Genomic DNA, 14,784 nt, shown 5'->3' with positions numbered 1-14,784 from the left:
CAACAAATAAACTCTACTTTTACATTTGAGCAACTGCATCAGGCTGACAGATCTTACATCAGATATAGACATGTCTGAGGTCACAAACGTTCACAATAGCAGTGAAGTGTCTACATGGCTTGGCTATTAGTTACTTTTGACAAAGCTTTAATTTCCCAGTTTAATTAGCCTTTATATTCTGGAGAAGTGGCAAAGCAAATCCAGACAGTTTTTTCTTGACTCCACATAAAGCATACAAAAGAACAGAGAAGATGCATTTAGTCATTTCACTAGTATGAGATAAATATTGTATGCTACAGAACCACAGAATGCTAGGGTTTTGACTTAGATTCCTTATTTGTCCTGGAAAATTAAGCCACGTTACCACCAATAATCCTATCTGTAATTTCTTTAGCAGAACTGAAGCATTGCTAAATGATCTATTTTAAACAGCCTTGGAAGGATTAGCTTTTTCCTGGTAAATGTCAATTTTACCATATACACGTAAATTGACCAAAAAATACTTCCATTTATAATCATCAAAATTTACAGATAGGCAAAGAAAGAAAAATGCTGCTTGAGAACTTAGGAGTTTGATTTAAGGATATTTACTTTGTATATTTTGACAAAAGTGATGTTGACAATTTGCGTTTTAACTGTTATAAAGCTTTAACATTTTGAATCACAGCATCAAGTATAATTAAATAATTGTTGCCAGACCCCCATAATCTCATGCAACTGGAAAAATTTAAATCAATAAAAATAAATGCTTAAAAATAATCAGTATTAACCATACAGATTATTTAAAAAATTTAATTCTGCCAAATCTAATAATGAGGGTGGAGAATAAACACTTCAGTGAGAATTTAAATGAAATTTTACTAATTTAAGACACTTTCATTTTTGTCTCCTCATTTTCCTTCAGAGTAAGTATCCCAGAGAGTACGGTCCAATCTTACAAAGGATCTTTTATAAAGTAGTCAGGATGCACGCTGAATTTAAACAGGCTTGTTTAAGTCTCAGTACTGATTACAGAAGTAATTTCTCAAATCTCCAGATTCCTTAACCACCGTTCCCGGTAATAAATCCATGTAGCACAAAATGAAGAACTGTAGTGTAACCTTCTGTGTCCTCTCATTGCTATCTATGCTTGGCCCAATTAAACTACTATAAAAAAAAATGTTTAACTTTAGTAATTCTACCGTGCAGCAAGACTGAGCTGAGAAAGAACCATCAATCAGTAGAAATGTGCACTTTTAGAAAGATAATATTTAACCTGTACATAGTTGAGCACTACCAGATTAAGATGGGTAAAATAGGTGTTTTCCTTTCTCCTGGTTAGCTCAACATTAAACTTAAGTTGTTTAATATATTTTTATCTACCTGGATTCAAAGCAAAATTATCTATCAGACTCTTCCATGCAATGAAGGCTATTTTCTTTACCACTGGTGATCCACTACGGAATCCAAGTTCTTCCAGTTGCAACAATGAGTTGATAAAACTGCCACTACGATGGAGTGTCTAAAGGTAAAATAATACTGTTTTTATACAATGAAGCATTTACACTGTCAGTATCTATTGTCACGGAACCTAAATAATAAAGTTATTACTCTTCTGCTTACCTTTCCAAGTAGCTTCACAAACAAAGGCCACAACTTCAACACATAGGTCTCATTTTTTGCAGAAAATAACTTTTGCAGTTCTGAAATTACTTTCTGAAGATAATAAAAGGTTGTTATATTTTCTTGTGCAGTGAAACACATAGAATGAGCTATAAGTTTTTATACTGAAGATTTTTAATCTAATACAATTTCTAAAATACAGTTGTACTATACTGACAAGAGTTAAAAGGAAGTGACCCCAGCATGGGATTTAACTGTGCTACTAGAGGCACAGCACAAAACTTGCAGGTCACCAGAGGTGTGGGAGGGAATATAGCAGCTTTATGTCACCTTTGCATCTTCCCAATGCTGGGTTGCTCTGGGGCCGAAGTCATCCCTGGAGTGACTTAGACAGGCCCAAGGGTATATGAAAATTACAGCGTCCAACCAGGCCACAGTGCTGCAACATCGTATGCCATGGCCCCACACCAGCATGCTCCTCCTGTTCCAAGTGTCACCTCTTACAACATCAGGGTTTGTAAGGAAGTTCTTGAAGGAAACCACTGGGGGGGAATGGAAACATCACCACCCACCTGGAACAGGGGCTTTTGGGTCCCCTTTATGCCAAGCAAGCCCATTCACCCCTTTTTTTTTTTTTTAAACAACTAGTTCTCTATCTTGACTATGCAGTAGAATAGAAAAGCAGACCTCACACAGTCCTTTTCCATTTCTAATATATATCTTAATATAGAAATAGTGGGTAATTATTTAACTAATCATTGACCAGGACCCCATCATGATTGGCCCTGAGCACACACAATAAAAAGCCCTTGCCCCTAAAGATTTCTGTAAGGCTTAGGCAGTCTTACAAAACTGTCACAAAAGTTTACAATCTGGCACAAAATTAATTCACTTTTACTTTAGTCTTTATGAGGATAGAAAAAAAATGAAGATACTTTACTCACACTGGGCAAGTATAATTTTGCAAGGCTGGCTAAGGTGACTGGTAACATGATACAGAGCCATTCATCTACAAGATACTGGTTCAAATCCAGCATATGTTGATAACAGCCAAAATAGGTTGCCACCATTTGAGTACTGTTAAGAAAAGTTAGCTGATGGTCTTAGTTCTTAATACTTTCATTGGTACTCTCAGCAGACAAATCAAAGAATGAATGGGTATGGAGACAGAGTCCCCTCCAAAACTGTGTGGAAGCATACTGAGACACTAAGAAAGCTTGCACTTCTATTCACTGCCCAAGCTGAATATGCCTTTAGTTCTATCACTGTTAATGTGAATTTGGTTCACGAAAGGTAACAGATGCTTTGAAAAAATCATAGTATGAAATGGCCTTCCAGTCAAGGTTGCAGAGACAAGTACATAGGGTAATTCAGATAGTTAAATCGTATTTTAAGAGCATAAAAAAAAAACATTATTAGAAGTCTCACAGATTTCTAAAATCCTGAGGGAAAGAAGTTTTTAAAAGCATTTTCCACTTACAGTAGTCATAAGATGTTCAGTGATGACTGCCACCTCCTGCTGTTTCTGAAGTAACAATGGCATTCCCATCTCCAATGCAGCGGCACCTCGTAACTGCACCTTATGAGCTGAATGGACGACCATAGGAATGATCAGCTTTGCCCACCTCACAGCCTCTTCTCCCATTTGGGTTGGAGTCTGTTCCATTAGACTGAGTTCAACAAAGCACACATGTATTAACTACATATAGAACCACTATACTTATTGCTGGGCTTAACAAAAATATCCTTAGCTAGCATTATTAAAATATGCATTTATAATTCAGATGTATTATGCACTAACAAAATGCCGTTCAAAACATTTTCTAATAAAATTGAATTACACCTGGAAAATCTAACTGAGTGAAACTCTACATATCAGTATATCACTGAAGTACCAATTCAGATACTTCCCTCAAAAAGCCTCACCAGGGTCATAAAAAAGGAGAAATTTATTCTGAACAACTTCCTCTGCATTTGTTTTGTTCAAGTTAAGATTCCAGTTCTTAATGGTATAACCCAAAGCAGCAGATGATACTATACGGAAGTAATTTTCCATTAAGTTAGAAGGGAAAGAAAGCTAGTCTGAAGGACCTCTGAACAGGTGTCCTTGTTAAAAGATTATCTTCAACTTGAAACCTAGTCAATTATTTTTAAGTTACATTTAATTTGAGGTCTATAAACCTGCAATCTGCCAATTTTATAATCATATTTTCCTATTGAGCACTATTGTCCAATAGAGAGCTATCATCTCTATTGCTGTGTGAAAGGCACAACATACACCCAAAGGGAAAACTGAATTATTCAGAAGGAAATTAACAACGCCCACAGTATTGCCAAATACACAATATAAACACACAGAAAAAAACCTAACTTTTCAGTTATAGTAATCTTAGGTGTTACTTGTAATAACAGTAGGTAATTATTCAAAAATCACTGAGTCAAATGTTTGTGTTTAACAAGTACATATTGAATCTTCTCAACTAAAGCCAGAATTGTTTTCCATACATCAGGAAAATGTAGCAAGTGGACAGTAGTAATTATTATTCTCTACTTTACAAGGTTCATTTTGGAAGGGCCAATTAACATAGGGACTTAAGTGAACTAGCCAGTTTGCTCTAGAGCAGTTTCTCTCAATGCCTGGACTATGGACTGACATCGGTCCCTAAGATCTCCCCGACACAGTTTAGAGACTGTTTCTCTCAATCTTTTTGATACCCGGGACCAGCTTGCTGCCTTCCTAAATTGTGACAGGGAGAGCTCAGAAACAGGTGCCAGTCCATGAACCGGTCATTCAGAAACACCACTCTAGAGAACTTAAATCAAACTGATTAGGTCTCAAGTAAAATAAAGACTACAATAAGACTGAATTTATGTGTGCACACACACCACCACATCGTTCAGTGCAACTGTGTAGTTTGTCTCTGCTAAATAAAGGACCATGATAGATGGTAAGTAGAGATGGTAAGAGTATTTTACAATGAGCCTAACATGTCCGCTTCAAGCCAATGATCTTAATTCTTCACTCTCAGGAATACTAAATTCACTCAGTGTTGATGATAAAATCTACTATTTCTATTATTTCCAACAATGCCAATGGGAGGAACACACTCTCAGCAGTAAGTTTTAATCCTAAAATGTAGGCTTTGTAATTAAAAACTAGTACAAAACAGTATCATAATAAATACTGTAATGAACTTAAAACAAGTTTTTGGATGTAAACATTCCCACCCAATGCTAGAAACATCTCATTGAGTCTAGCTTCATTTTCTACGGTGACTAAAAGGTATAGGGAAAAAACAAAGAATCAATTGTGTAAAGTAGAATAGACAAAGAAAAAGTTTAGTAACTTAAGTTGTTAAAAATGGTAGCAATGAATATTTTTTTTATCTGACTGTGTCCCTTTCCACATCAAAATCAGTGATGACGTTATAGGTCTGGAAAGACATTTTGCAAATTAAATGGTCTAGCAGGCTTCAGAAAAAGCATAAGTAGTTATGACAGTTCATAAAAAACCTGGACTTTATCATACTGATTTTTTAAAAATATATACAGGCAACGTTGAGAACATTACTCAGCATGTTTAACAATTTTAAAGTAGGTCAAATATTGTCCTTAAACTATAGTGCCTCCAACAGATTCTTTTTTCAAATGGGCTTTTCCAAAGACTCAATAAGTATTTTAAACGTTTAGCATTACAGTTCACATACCGTATGACAACATTTAGTGCTTCATATTCAACAGCCATGGAATATACATCTCCTTTAGTAAGTATGGTTTCTAGTGTAGAAATTATATTGGGTACCTGAAGAACAAAGGGATGAAGTTAACTAAACTGTCTATTAAAATTAGAGAGAGGCAAAAAAAAAAAAAAGTTAAGAAGCTCACCTCCTTCCCAACAATTTCAGAAGGAAAGGTCTGCTTAGAGATTACCCAAAGGGCTCGAGTGCGTGTATTCTTGTCTGAAGTTTTTACAGCAACACTGTTCACTGTTGAAAGTAACTCTTGTATTTCAGTTGCTAAAAAGCAGAAAAGAACATATGGCATTCAAATTATGTTTTCACAAATTCTATTCATTTTCTTAGCAAGCTTTTAGGTCACACAAGAAACTTTTGCTTGGGCGTATCAAATGTTAATACAGGACCAGCTACGCAATTCCAAAGCCCACAAAAATGTAACTAACATTTTAACTATATTAAATATAAATAAACTTGCCAAGAAAGAGTGACTAAAATAGACTACCAATAGGCAAAAATGTGTAGAATAGTACATGCGTACGTTGCCATTTACACTAGCACTATAGAAAACTGAAACACTATAAACTTGAAAGTCAAATTTCCATCTGAAAAAATGTACCTATTACAAGAAACACAAAAGACTAAACAAATATTTCTCTAATTCTCCCGTTTGTGTTTTTTTAAAACACTGTGCAATTGGTAGCACTTTAGCCATAGTCAATTTCACCGTTTTTTTGATGGTATATGCCAATCCCAGGTTCTACATGGTTTTAACTGTTAACAGAAGCAAAGCTGAAAGTGAAGAGGCTGTTTGTACAGCACTCTGGAAGAAAAATAATGTTCAGCATTATTAACGTGATGATTGGACATAGTATAAAGTTTGAGAGAGTTTGGGAGCAATGAATTAATTACATTATGCCTATACTACAGGGCAAGCTGTTCCCATCACCTGCAACCAACTCAGCAATTAATTCAAACATTTTACCTACAAATCTCTGCCTTGTTACCTAAAAATTCCTAATTTTAATCTAGAATTAAAGAAACAGATGAAGGCACATTTCAAAAGCAGAAGGAGTTCTAGTAATATTTGTTTTTACCAGATAATTCATAGGTAATCTTTGAGTTAAAGACACAAAATCCTAAAGCTTGTAGTGCTGCACTGCTCAGCTCTGAGTTTTGACTAGAAATGTGTGCCTGCAAAAAAAAAAAAAAAAGACATTAAAACTCCAAGTCGTCTCATTAATTACAAAGTATGATTACGTATTGTGTAGCTTCTCAGCGGAGTTATGATTAAGTCAATGAAATGGAACACAGAACAATAAAAAAAATCCCATGCTTAATAAACTCTTATACCTAAATGCAAATTGAAAACTATGCCTAGCTTCTACAGCACAAAGTCACACCTAAAACTACAAAACCTAGTTGGGGTTTTCAAGACACTTCAATAACAAGTGTCCAGATTTACAGGTGACAGAATTAAGTTCCAAAACATAAAAGAATCTGCATTGAAATGATTTTTACATAAATGGGGAACAATCATCCATTTTTTTATTATTGTATTTTGAATAAAATAAGCATTACATGCTTAAAATAGAGATGAACTGGTTACCAAAAAAGGAAGTCCGAATAAAAGGACCTGCAAATAACTTTATATTATGTCAGCAATATCTTGATGATCTCCACTACTCAGGCTATGGGGGTATTCACTACAAAGAAAGATAGTGATCTTAAAAATCTGAAATCATTCCACCCATTATGCACTACACAGACACCTCAGATTACATTATTCTTAGTTTTTATGATTACTAGTGCCAGCCTACTGTGGGATGCATCAGAGAAGTGGCATGGATAGTAGAAGACTTGTTCCCTCTAATTTTTGACAGGCTGTGTGTGCAAAAAATTTCTTCTGTGCAAATTATTGTGATTCTGTGCAAATTGTGCACGTGGTGTTTCACGGTGTGCGCGGGGTTTAGGATCTGTGTACGCGCACACACGCGCACAGCTTAGAGGGAACAACGGTAGGGGTTGCTTTTTAGTTTTAAAAATATTTTTAAGTATTGGTTATAACAATCATAATAGACAGTGAGCCCTTGCTGCGAAAACTCAACTCGACCTGACTGCACCGCAAAACATCCATGCCTCCCAACCAGTCCTTCGCATCCAAGAAATGTTTGTTGCAAGCCATTTTGTAGTCAAGAAGTAAACCTGGAGAAACTGTATCTTCTTTTACTACAGAAAGATTAATCTCCATGATGTGAAGGAAAAGCCAGGAGAGTACAATTTATTGGATACTTTAATTCACAAGGTCAAAATTAGGCTACTTCCTCACCCAGCTTGACTGCAAATTAAATGAGCTCAGTATTAATTCAGCCTCACACTGAACCCAGATCGTGACTTAAGCTTTTGTACTTTTATTTACTTAGCCTTGTACAGCAAAATTAACTTTAGGGAACACAACACACACCTTAAATACTTTACAAAGTCGAGAAAAGTGTTTTCCAACATCTGCAGTGAATTCTTTTCCTTCCTCCCCGGTCAGGCGACTCCAAGAAGCAGAGAGAAAAAAATAAGTCATATTTACAAATATAAAACATTATATTCCTATGATAAGGTTTATATTAAAATACTGTCAAATTATTTATTTTTTAACTAAAGGTTACAGTTTCATGAACATTTTTTGACAAAAAAAATAGTTGAAAATAGCACTCAAGTGTTGGGAGAGGAAAGAGAAAAATCACACCTTTAAGCCTGTGACCATGCAGAATGACTAATATAGCCGATCACCGTATTGTGAATGCAAGATATTAGTGTATTTTATATTTTGCTACTCTTGCTGCTAAACAACTAGAGATTATTCATATACCAAATTGAAATTGCTACTGAAAATCAAATAAATTTTACAAAACCATACAGCAAAAGGACTTAAAGAAAAATTAGTTTTTCTTTTTTTTTAAACTAACATCAAGCTTTGAGTTTGGGCTCCAAGTATTAGAAAGAATATGCATACACAATAGCTAGTGATCCCCACCAAATATCTGAATGGAAGATTGAACCCTAAATGTAAAGGTACCACATCATAACTGAGCCAGTAAATTTTAACAGTTACAATTTGAGGCATGTGTGAACAGTTTCTTAAAAGAGAAACAGATTTTTTCTTAAGTGGGATCACCAAAGGCAACTCTGAGGAAGCTTTTCTTGCCAAGAGTTAAGTTAGCAGCATTCCATTTTCTCTCTCTCTATTATGGCCCCACTCCTGCAAACACTTAAGCATGGAAGCAGTCTCATTAAAGTCAATTGCATAAAGACACCTACGTATAGCTGTCTGCAGGATTAAGGCCTATCTGATTTTCCCCAAGAGTAACTTCAGGGAAGGGATGTTATCTTTGTACTTATTTGTACAGTACCTACCCCAACTCTCAAATGGGCTCTCCAGGTGCAAGAGTAACTTAGTTAAACAGGCTAACGTCAAACACTTTGATAAAATATGATATTACAGAAATCATGAAGGATCCAACAATACAAAAACTGAGCTTTTCTAACCAGAAAAGCACACTGATCTCAAGAGGCAGGACACTTGTCCATTCACTTCTTGTGAAATTTGGAGCTAGTTAAAAAGGACAAACGTAAAAGCCCATCTGCAAACAAGATTTTGATTTGCATTTTGATTTCTCAAGCATTTGCTCACAAATGGCCAAATATTTCTAAACTTTGCAGGTATTCCCCGCCCCTCACCTCCGGCTAAAAATCTGCTTGAATTTGTCCGTGCGTGAGTGTGCCATTGGTATTCGCCGACAGCCGTACCGCTGAGGATCTATCCAATATGCCCCCTTGCCTTCAACAGGGTGCACGCAGAGATTCCCCACACTCCATGCCCTTCGCTCAGCGTGTGGCTGCACACACAGGCTCCCAGTCATGCCTCCTGACCCGCCCGCTGTCTGTAACCAGGTAACACCGCCAAGCTCACCACCTCCCCCCCGCCCCCGCCAACCTTCACCTGGAGCACCCCACTACCCACGCACACAGCCGCTCTCACACCTGTTGCACACGCGCGGCTCCCGCATCCTCTCCCAGGCGGGCGCACGTGAGTGAGCCCAGGGCAGAGCCCTCCCCTCCTGCCCATCGCTTCGCGGCCCCGACAGAAAGCCGTGCCAGAGCTACACCCCCTCCCGCCATCGCCCCAGCCCGGGGGTGTCGGAGCTGGGGGCGGGGCGGGGCGGCCGCACTCACTTAACGATGGTGAGGTGTGCGTCCGTGAGCTCCCCCGGCGGGGCGGCCGGGTCCTCCAGGGTCTCCAGCAGGGGCAGCAAGCTGGGGCCGGCGGCGGCGGCGCTCATGGTGCTCCGGGAGCAGAGAGACGTAGGCTGGTGAGCAGAGAATCCTCGCGCCCGCTCCGCTCCCCTCCCGCACCGGCCGCTTCGCTTTCTCCCGGGCTAAGATGGCGGCGCGCGGGACTCGCCGCCAGACAGACCGGGACTGGACTTGCCCAGCCAATCAGCGCCGCAAAAGGCGGTGCCTGAGGCCGAACGCCGAGATAGCGAGCGGCGCCGTCCCTCCCACCGCGCGCTTTTCCCCGCGCAGCCATGCCTGCGGTGGAGCGCCGAGTCGTCGATCGGGACCCCCTCCTTCTCCCCTGTGACGGATTGGGCCCTTCTTGGCTGTCTGCAGCTCTTGCAGCGCTCGCCAGTTGGGGGCAGGGTAGATCATGTCTGAGCTGCTGCCTGCAATCCACTCCTGAACAGCTGCTAGGGGGCTCTTGTAACTGCAGCCAAGCCAGAGGAAATGGGCACTTGAGCCATCTGGAGCAAAGGGATTTAGGGTTACCATATTTCAGGTTCCCAAAAAGAGGACACTGCAGGAGGTGGGGGAGGGGCAGTTGGGGGGGTACAGTTGGGGTTACTCACTGGTGGTAGAGGGGAGCAGTGTCACTCCCTGCCCAGGTCGCACCAATCAGCACCTCCCTGCAGGACACTCTCTGCAGGGCTGGGAGCCGGGGCCTGGGTGAGTGCGATCCTGCAGCTGTGGCTTGCCAGGGACTGGACCACTCAGCTGCTGATGCAAGGGAGGGGCCAAACAGGAAGCAGACCAATCACAGCTCTTTCTGAGCTGCAGCATCTGCTCTGAAAAAATCCTTGACGTTGCCTGTTATTTAAAAAATCTACCTAGTCAAGAGGATGAAGACTCAAAAAAGAGGAAATGTCAGGAAAACCCAGATGTATGGTGGCTCTAGATAGGGTTATGGGCCAGGAAAATAATGAATCAAACTGCATGGGCGGGAGCTATGCCACATTGACCATATGCACCATCTTACAGGGGAAACCAGTTTTAGGACCTTCTGTTGCTGGCTTGGTGTGAAAATTGCCAGATTTACTCTGGAGGCAAAGGAGAAAATCTGTGCAAAGTCTGAAGAAAATTCATCCAACTGTTTCTGAGTTTCTGGTTGTTTGGTTAACCAACAAACGGGCTTTAGATCCTGTGTACTATGCCACTGTTGTGCTTCCTGGGGTACCCACAGTTGCGAGGCACCTCACTACCACCTCCCCTTAGTGTGAGGAAGACTTGTCTGTGCCTGCCACGAGCAACACAAGAATTCCTCTCTAGGTCTTGCATGCCCTACCCTGTCTCTCTACGTTGGTGATTGGCACACTCCAACCCCTGAGCCCTCCGAGCATCTCCTTAGAGCGTCCAGTCCAGCTCCTGGTCCACTGGACACTTGCAGTATTCACAGATACACTGCTTCCAAAGAAGCAGTACTCTTCACCTTACCAATTACTCCTCAGATCACTGCCTAACACATACAACTTAGATATGTTTATAGTGAAAACAAGTAAAAGTTTATTGAACAACAAAGTATAGAGATTACAGTCATATCAAGTAGGAGTATTAGCAATAAACAATTATGTATAAAATAAAATCATAACACACATTCTGGAAGCTAGAGTTACTTAAGTAGATACTTTAATGTCTTATAGCGATTTACAGCCAGGCTTGGGTGTGATCTTCCATTTATGAGACAAGTCACACTGTCAGCTTGCCTCCTTGGTGAAAGGCCCAGGGTGTTCCTCTGCACTCCCAGATATATCCCAACAATCCATTGTCTTTACTCGTACATAGGATGCTCTTCTGCTGGTTATTTCTTCCTGTAAATTTCCTTTCTTGAAGATTTCACAATTTTTTGACTAGCATTTGGCTAAGCATGGAAAAAGGCACACATCATGAGACACATAATACAGAATGACCAGACAGGGATATAAGCATCTGTCACCCCCTATAGCGGAGGCCTCACCAGACATGAGTAATTAACATACAGAGGGAGGTCTGATTTCTTGGAGGACAGTGTTTAGGGAGGTAAACAGATCATTAGGCTGAAAACAGAATGTTTGTGCTAAATAAGATACATAAATAGGTCATCAGGCTAAAATGACAGAATGTCTGAGCTTGCTAAGATAAGAATGAGAACACCCAAGGAACCATTTACTAACAATGGACAAGATAAGTTAGGAATGTAGAGATGAGCTAAAGGGTAGGCTGTGCATGGACAATGCATGGACAGAGTATGCTGCACAGAGATTGGCTTGGTTCCTATGCAGGAAACAATCCCAAAATGTGATGCAAAAAGAATAGTAAATGCAATGTATTGTGTAAATGTATATAAAGGAAGAGGTTTTCTGTGTAACTTTAGATGTGTGGTATGCCCTATACGCACCCCCTACGCGTGAGTCTGATCAGCTCAGCATAGATTTTCTGTATGCCAAATAAAGGAATCAGAGTGACAAAATCTGGAGTCAAACCGATGACTAGAGAACTGGATGAAGTGTTCTCCCAGAACTGGACAAGGTGTTCTGGATAAGTCAAGTGGAAAGGTCTCAGAGGAAATCCCAAAACTCCTTCCTGAAAAGAATTTGTTTGAGACATTTCACCTCCTGTTACCTATCTTAGGGACATAATTTTCAATATAGATGCATAATTCCTTCAATATTACCTACACTTACTTTTCACAATGATTATGATTACCAGTGGGCTTCTGGCTCTCATTAGAGACCTCATATGGCACCCCTTAGTGAATTATTATGTATATATCTGACTCAGGGGATCCCAGTAAAACTCTACGCCCCTCCTGCGCTCTCTGCCAGTTGGTACCAAGAGATCACTGAGTCACACTAGTCATTAAAAAGAAATAAGAAGGTTACTTACCTTACAGTAACTGCAGTGGTTCGGAGAGGCCCATGAGTTGCAAGTGGCTCTTTAATGTGTCTCCTGTGGCTCTTTGCAGCACATGATATTAAAACACTTCGATTTAATTATTAATGAATCAGGGTGCTTTTAGTATATTATTAATATTAACCAATTAAATTATGAACTTGCACTAAGTTATTAACTTATTTGCTGTGAGAATAATATATATATAAACTGAATATTTTCCTGTCATACTGTTTAAATATGAATAATACTATAATAAATGAAACAATGAATTCACACTACTGGAGCTCTTTTGGGTAATGTTGATCACTGAACCACTGAGGTCTGGTTTAGATGCTTCTTAGGAATCCCAGATTCTGCAAAAAGAAAAGTAGTACTTGTGGCACCTTAGAGACTAACCAATTTATTTGAGCATAAGCTTTCGTGAGCTATAGCTCACTTCATCGGATGTAGCTCACGAACGTTTATGCTCAAATAAATTGGTTAGTCTCTAAGGTGCCACTAGTACTCCTTTTCTTTTTGCGGATACAGACTAACACGGCTGCTACTATGAAACCAGTCTCTGCAATGCTTCTAAACTCTTCAGAAACAGATTTTGAACTTACAAATTTAGTTGGGGCCCCAGTCTCTGCAATGTTTGTAAGTGCCACAGAGATGAGCACAGGTCTTAGTAGCACAGTAACTCTTACATCTCCATGACTGAAGCATCTGTAGAGCTAAATAGAAGCCTTTGATGTACTATGATAGAATTCTCAAGAGTAACAAATTCTTGAAAGTACTTTTTAGAATGATATCACTGAAGTGACTGCACAGCTGTTTGTTGGGGATTGTTTTGTTAGCCTGGGATACTTTCAGCAGATATTTTGATTCTGGCCCACATCAGTTTAAGACTTCAGACTTGTCAGTTAAAAAAATAATATTTTATGCTAAATAAAATGTTAACAGACCCACTTAACACTCTTAGTTTGTGATCAGCAAACTACTACTGCTGAGTTTAGAAAAATAAAGAACATGTAATTATAGGAACATGTCTGTGGCTTCATTCAGTCCACCAGAGGGCAGGATTTAGACATAGTATTTATTTAAATTTGATTCAATTCTTAACAGGTGCATCTTGATTCAATTAAGTATAGTTATATGAAACTTATTTTCCGCCAGTACTAATGTGATGCCATAGTAAGGTAATTTGGAATGAGAGGCTGAAATAGTTGTATTATTGCTCAACAGAGTTATGAAATGTTTTTTATGTAAATTATAATTTTATATGTAGTGTTCTGTTCCCTTTAGGAGATTTCAGATGTCGTATTTTCTGGGTTACTTCATTTCTGATTCATTCCCACTGCTAATGATTTGTATCAGAAATGTTCAAAGCATCAGGAACTCTTCTGATAACAGAGTCCATATTGCATCCTAGTCCATTTTTTGTGGTGTTTTAGAAACATATAGGTGCATGTCTGAGAATAACAAAGGAATGACGTGTGATGTAGAGATGAAGGAACCCACAGCAAATAAGGGCCAGAAAATTACATAACTTTTGAAGAGTGGTGGTGATGGGAAAAGGCCACTTGGACTTAAGTTATGTTAGCTTACTTACACAGTTCATACTACTATATATTATATTAGCTTTGGGGAATCCAGATTCCCAAAGGAAAGGAGCTATTTATGATATAGAGATTTCAGCAGCTGGAAAGGGAACATTTGTGTATTACAAAACTAGAGGATAACTGGATTTTGTAATGGCTGCCAGCATACAGTGGTTTTGGAACAGTTAAGAAACAGACCTGTTTCTGTAACTCTCATGTTACATGCTGGAAATGAAAATGGTCCTTTCTGGTGGATGCTGTCTCTACTTTTATGTACTTGTCGTATGTTTTTGGCTTCATCTTAAAGTTAAAACCAACAAATCCCCCAAACTAAAGCACTCTGAAAGTACCCAGGAACTGTTAATGCTGTAGTGTTGAAAACTGTTTGGTGAAAGAGCTGATGAGCCCTAAAGGTCTCCCATTCTTGCTGGGAACTTTTCCAAAGAACAAAGTACTTTGCCATCTGCTCTAACACCTACTGAAGAAGACAGTGGAAAGGCTATAGGTGACTTTAATGGGCACTGGATTGGACTAATTTCTGATTTTATACACACACACACACACTCTATTATCAAATGAGCCAGCTGTCCCTAATTATTGACAAAAGTCAATAAAAATACCTAAAAGTATCAGAAAAAATAAACAGCACAGATTGGAAACCCTGGACA

The 14,784-nt window shown here is 39.2% G+C and overlaps 1 protein-coding gene across 7 annotated transcripts in view; it reads right to left on the bottom strand.

Moving 5' to 3' along the window:
• RIF1 (replication timing regulatory factor 1) overlaps nucleotides 1-9,811 on the bottom strand; it is a 60,387-nt gene extending 50,576 nt beyond the window's left edge. For 3 of the 7 annotated variants that reach the window (XM_073305452.2, XM_073305453.2, XM_073305456.2), the window contains exons 1-8: nucleotides 9,564-9,811; nucleotides 7,801-7,879; nucleotides 6,434-6,530; nucleotides 5,488-5,618; nucleotides 5,310-5,404; nucleotides 3,083-3,272; nucleotides 1,603-1,695; nucleotides 1,363-1,501 (exon numbers count right to left, since the gene is read on the bottom strand). In XM_073305452.2, coding sequence (XP_073161553.2) covers nucleotides 1,363-1,501; nucleotides 1,603-1,695; nucleotides 3,083-3,272; nucleotides 5,310-5,404; nucleotides 5,488-5,618; nucleotides 6,434-6,530; nucleotides 7,801-7,879; nucleotides 9,564-9,670 — 931 coding nt within the window. In that variant the 5' untranslated portion in view covers nucleotides 9,671-9,811. Of the gene's footprint in view, nucleotides 1-1,362; nucleotides 1,502-1,602; nucleotides 1,696-3,082; nucleotides 3,273-5,309; nucleotides 5,405-5,487; nucleotides 5,619-6,433; nucleotides 6,531-7,800; nucleotides 7,880-9,371; nucleotides 9,450-9,563 lie in introns of those variants that run through there. The other 4 variants (XM_073305454.2, XM_073305455.2, XM_073305459.2 and 1 more) reach the window with 4 other exon arrangements.
• Nucleotides 9,812-14,784: the final 4,973 nt, after the last annotated feature.

The sequence above is a fragment of the Lepidochelys kempii genome, chromosome 11, assembly GCF_965140285.1.
Source record: "Lepidochelys kempii isolate rLepKem1 chromosome 11, rLepKem1.hap1, whole genome shotgun sequence".
Classification (NCBI taxonomy): domain Eukaryota; kingdom Metazoa; phylum Chordata; order Testudines; family Cheloniidae; genus Lepidochelys; species Lepidochelys kempii.
The sequence above is the reverse complement of the archived record's forward strand: the minus strand, read 5'-3'. Positions and strand labels throughout refer to the sequence as shown.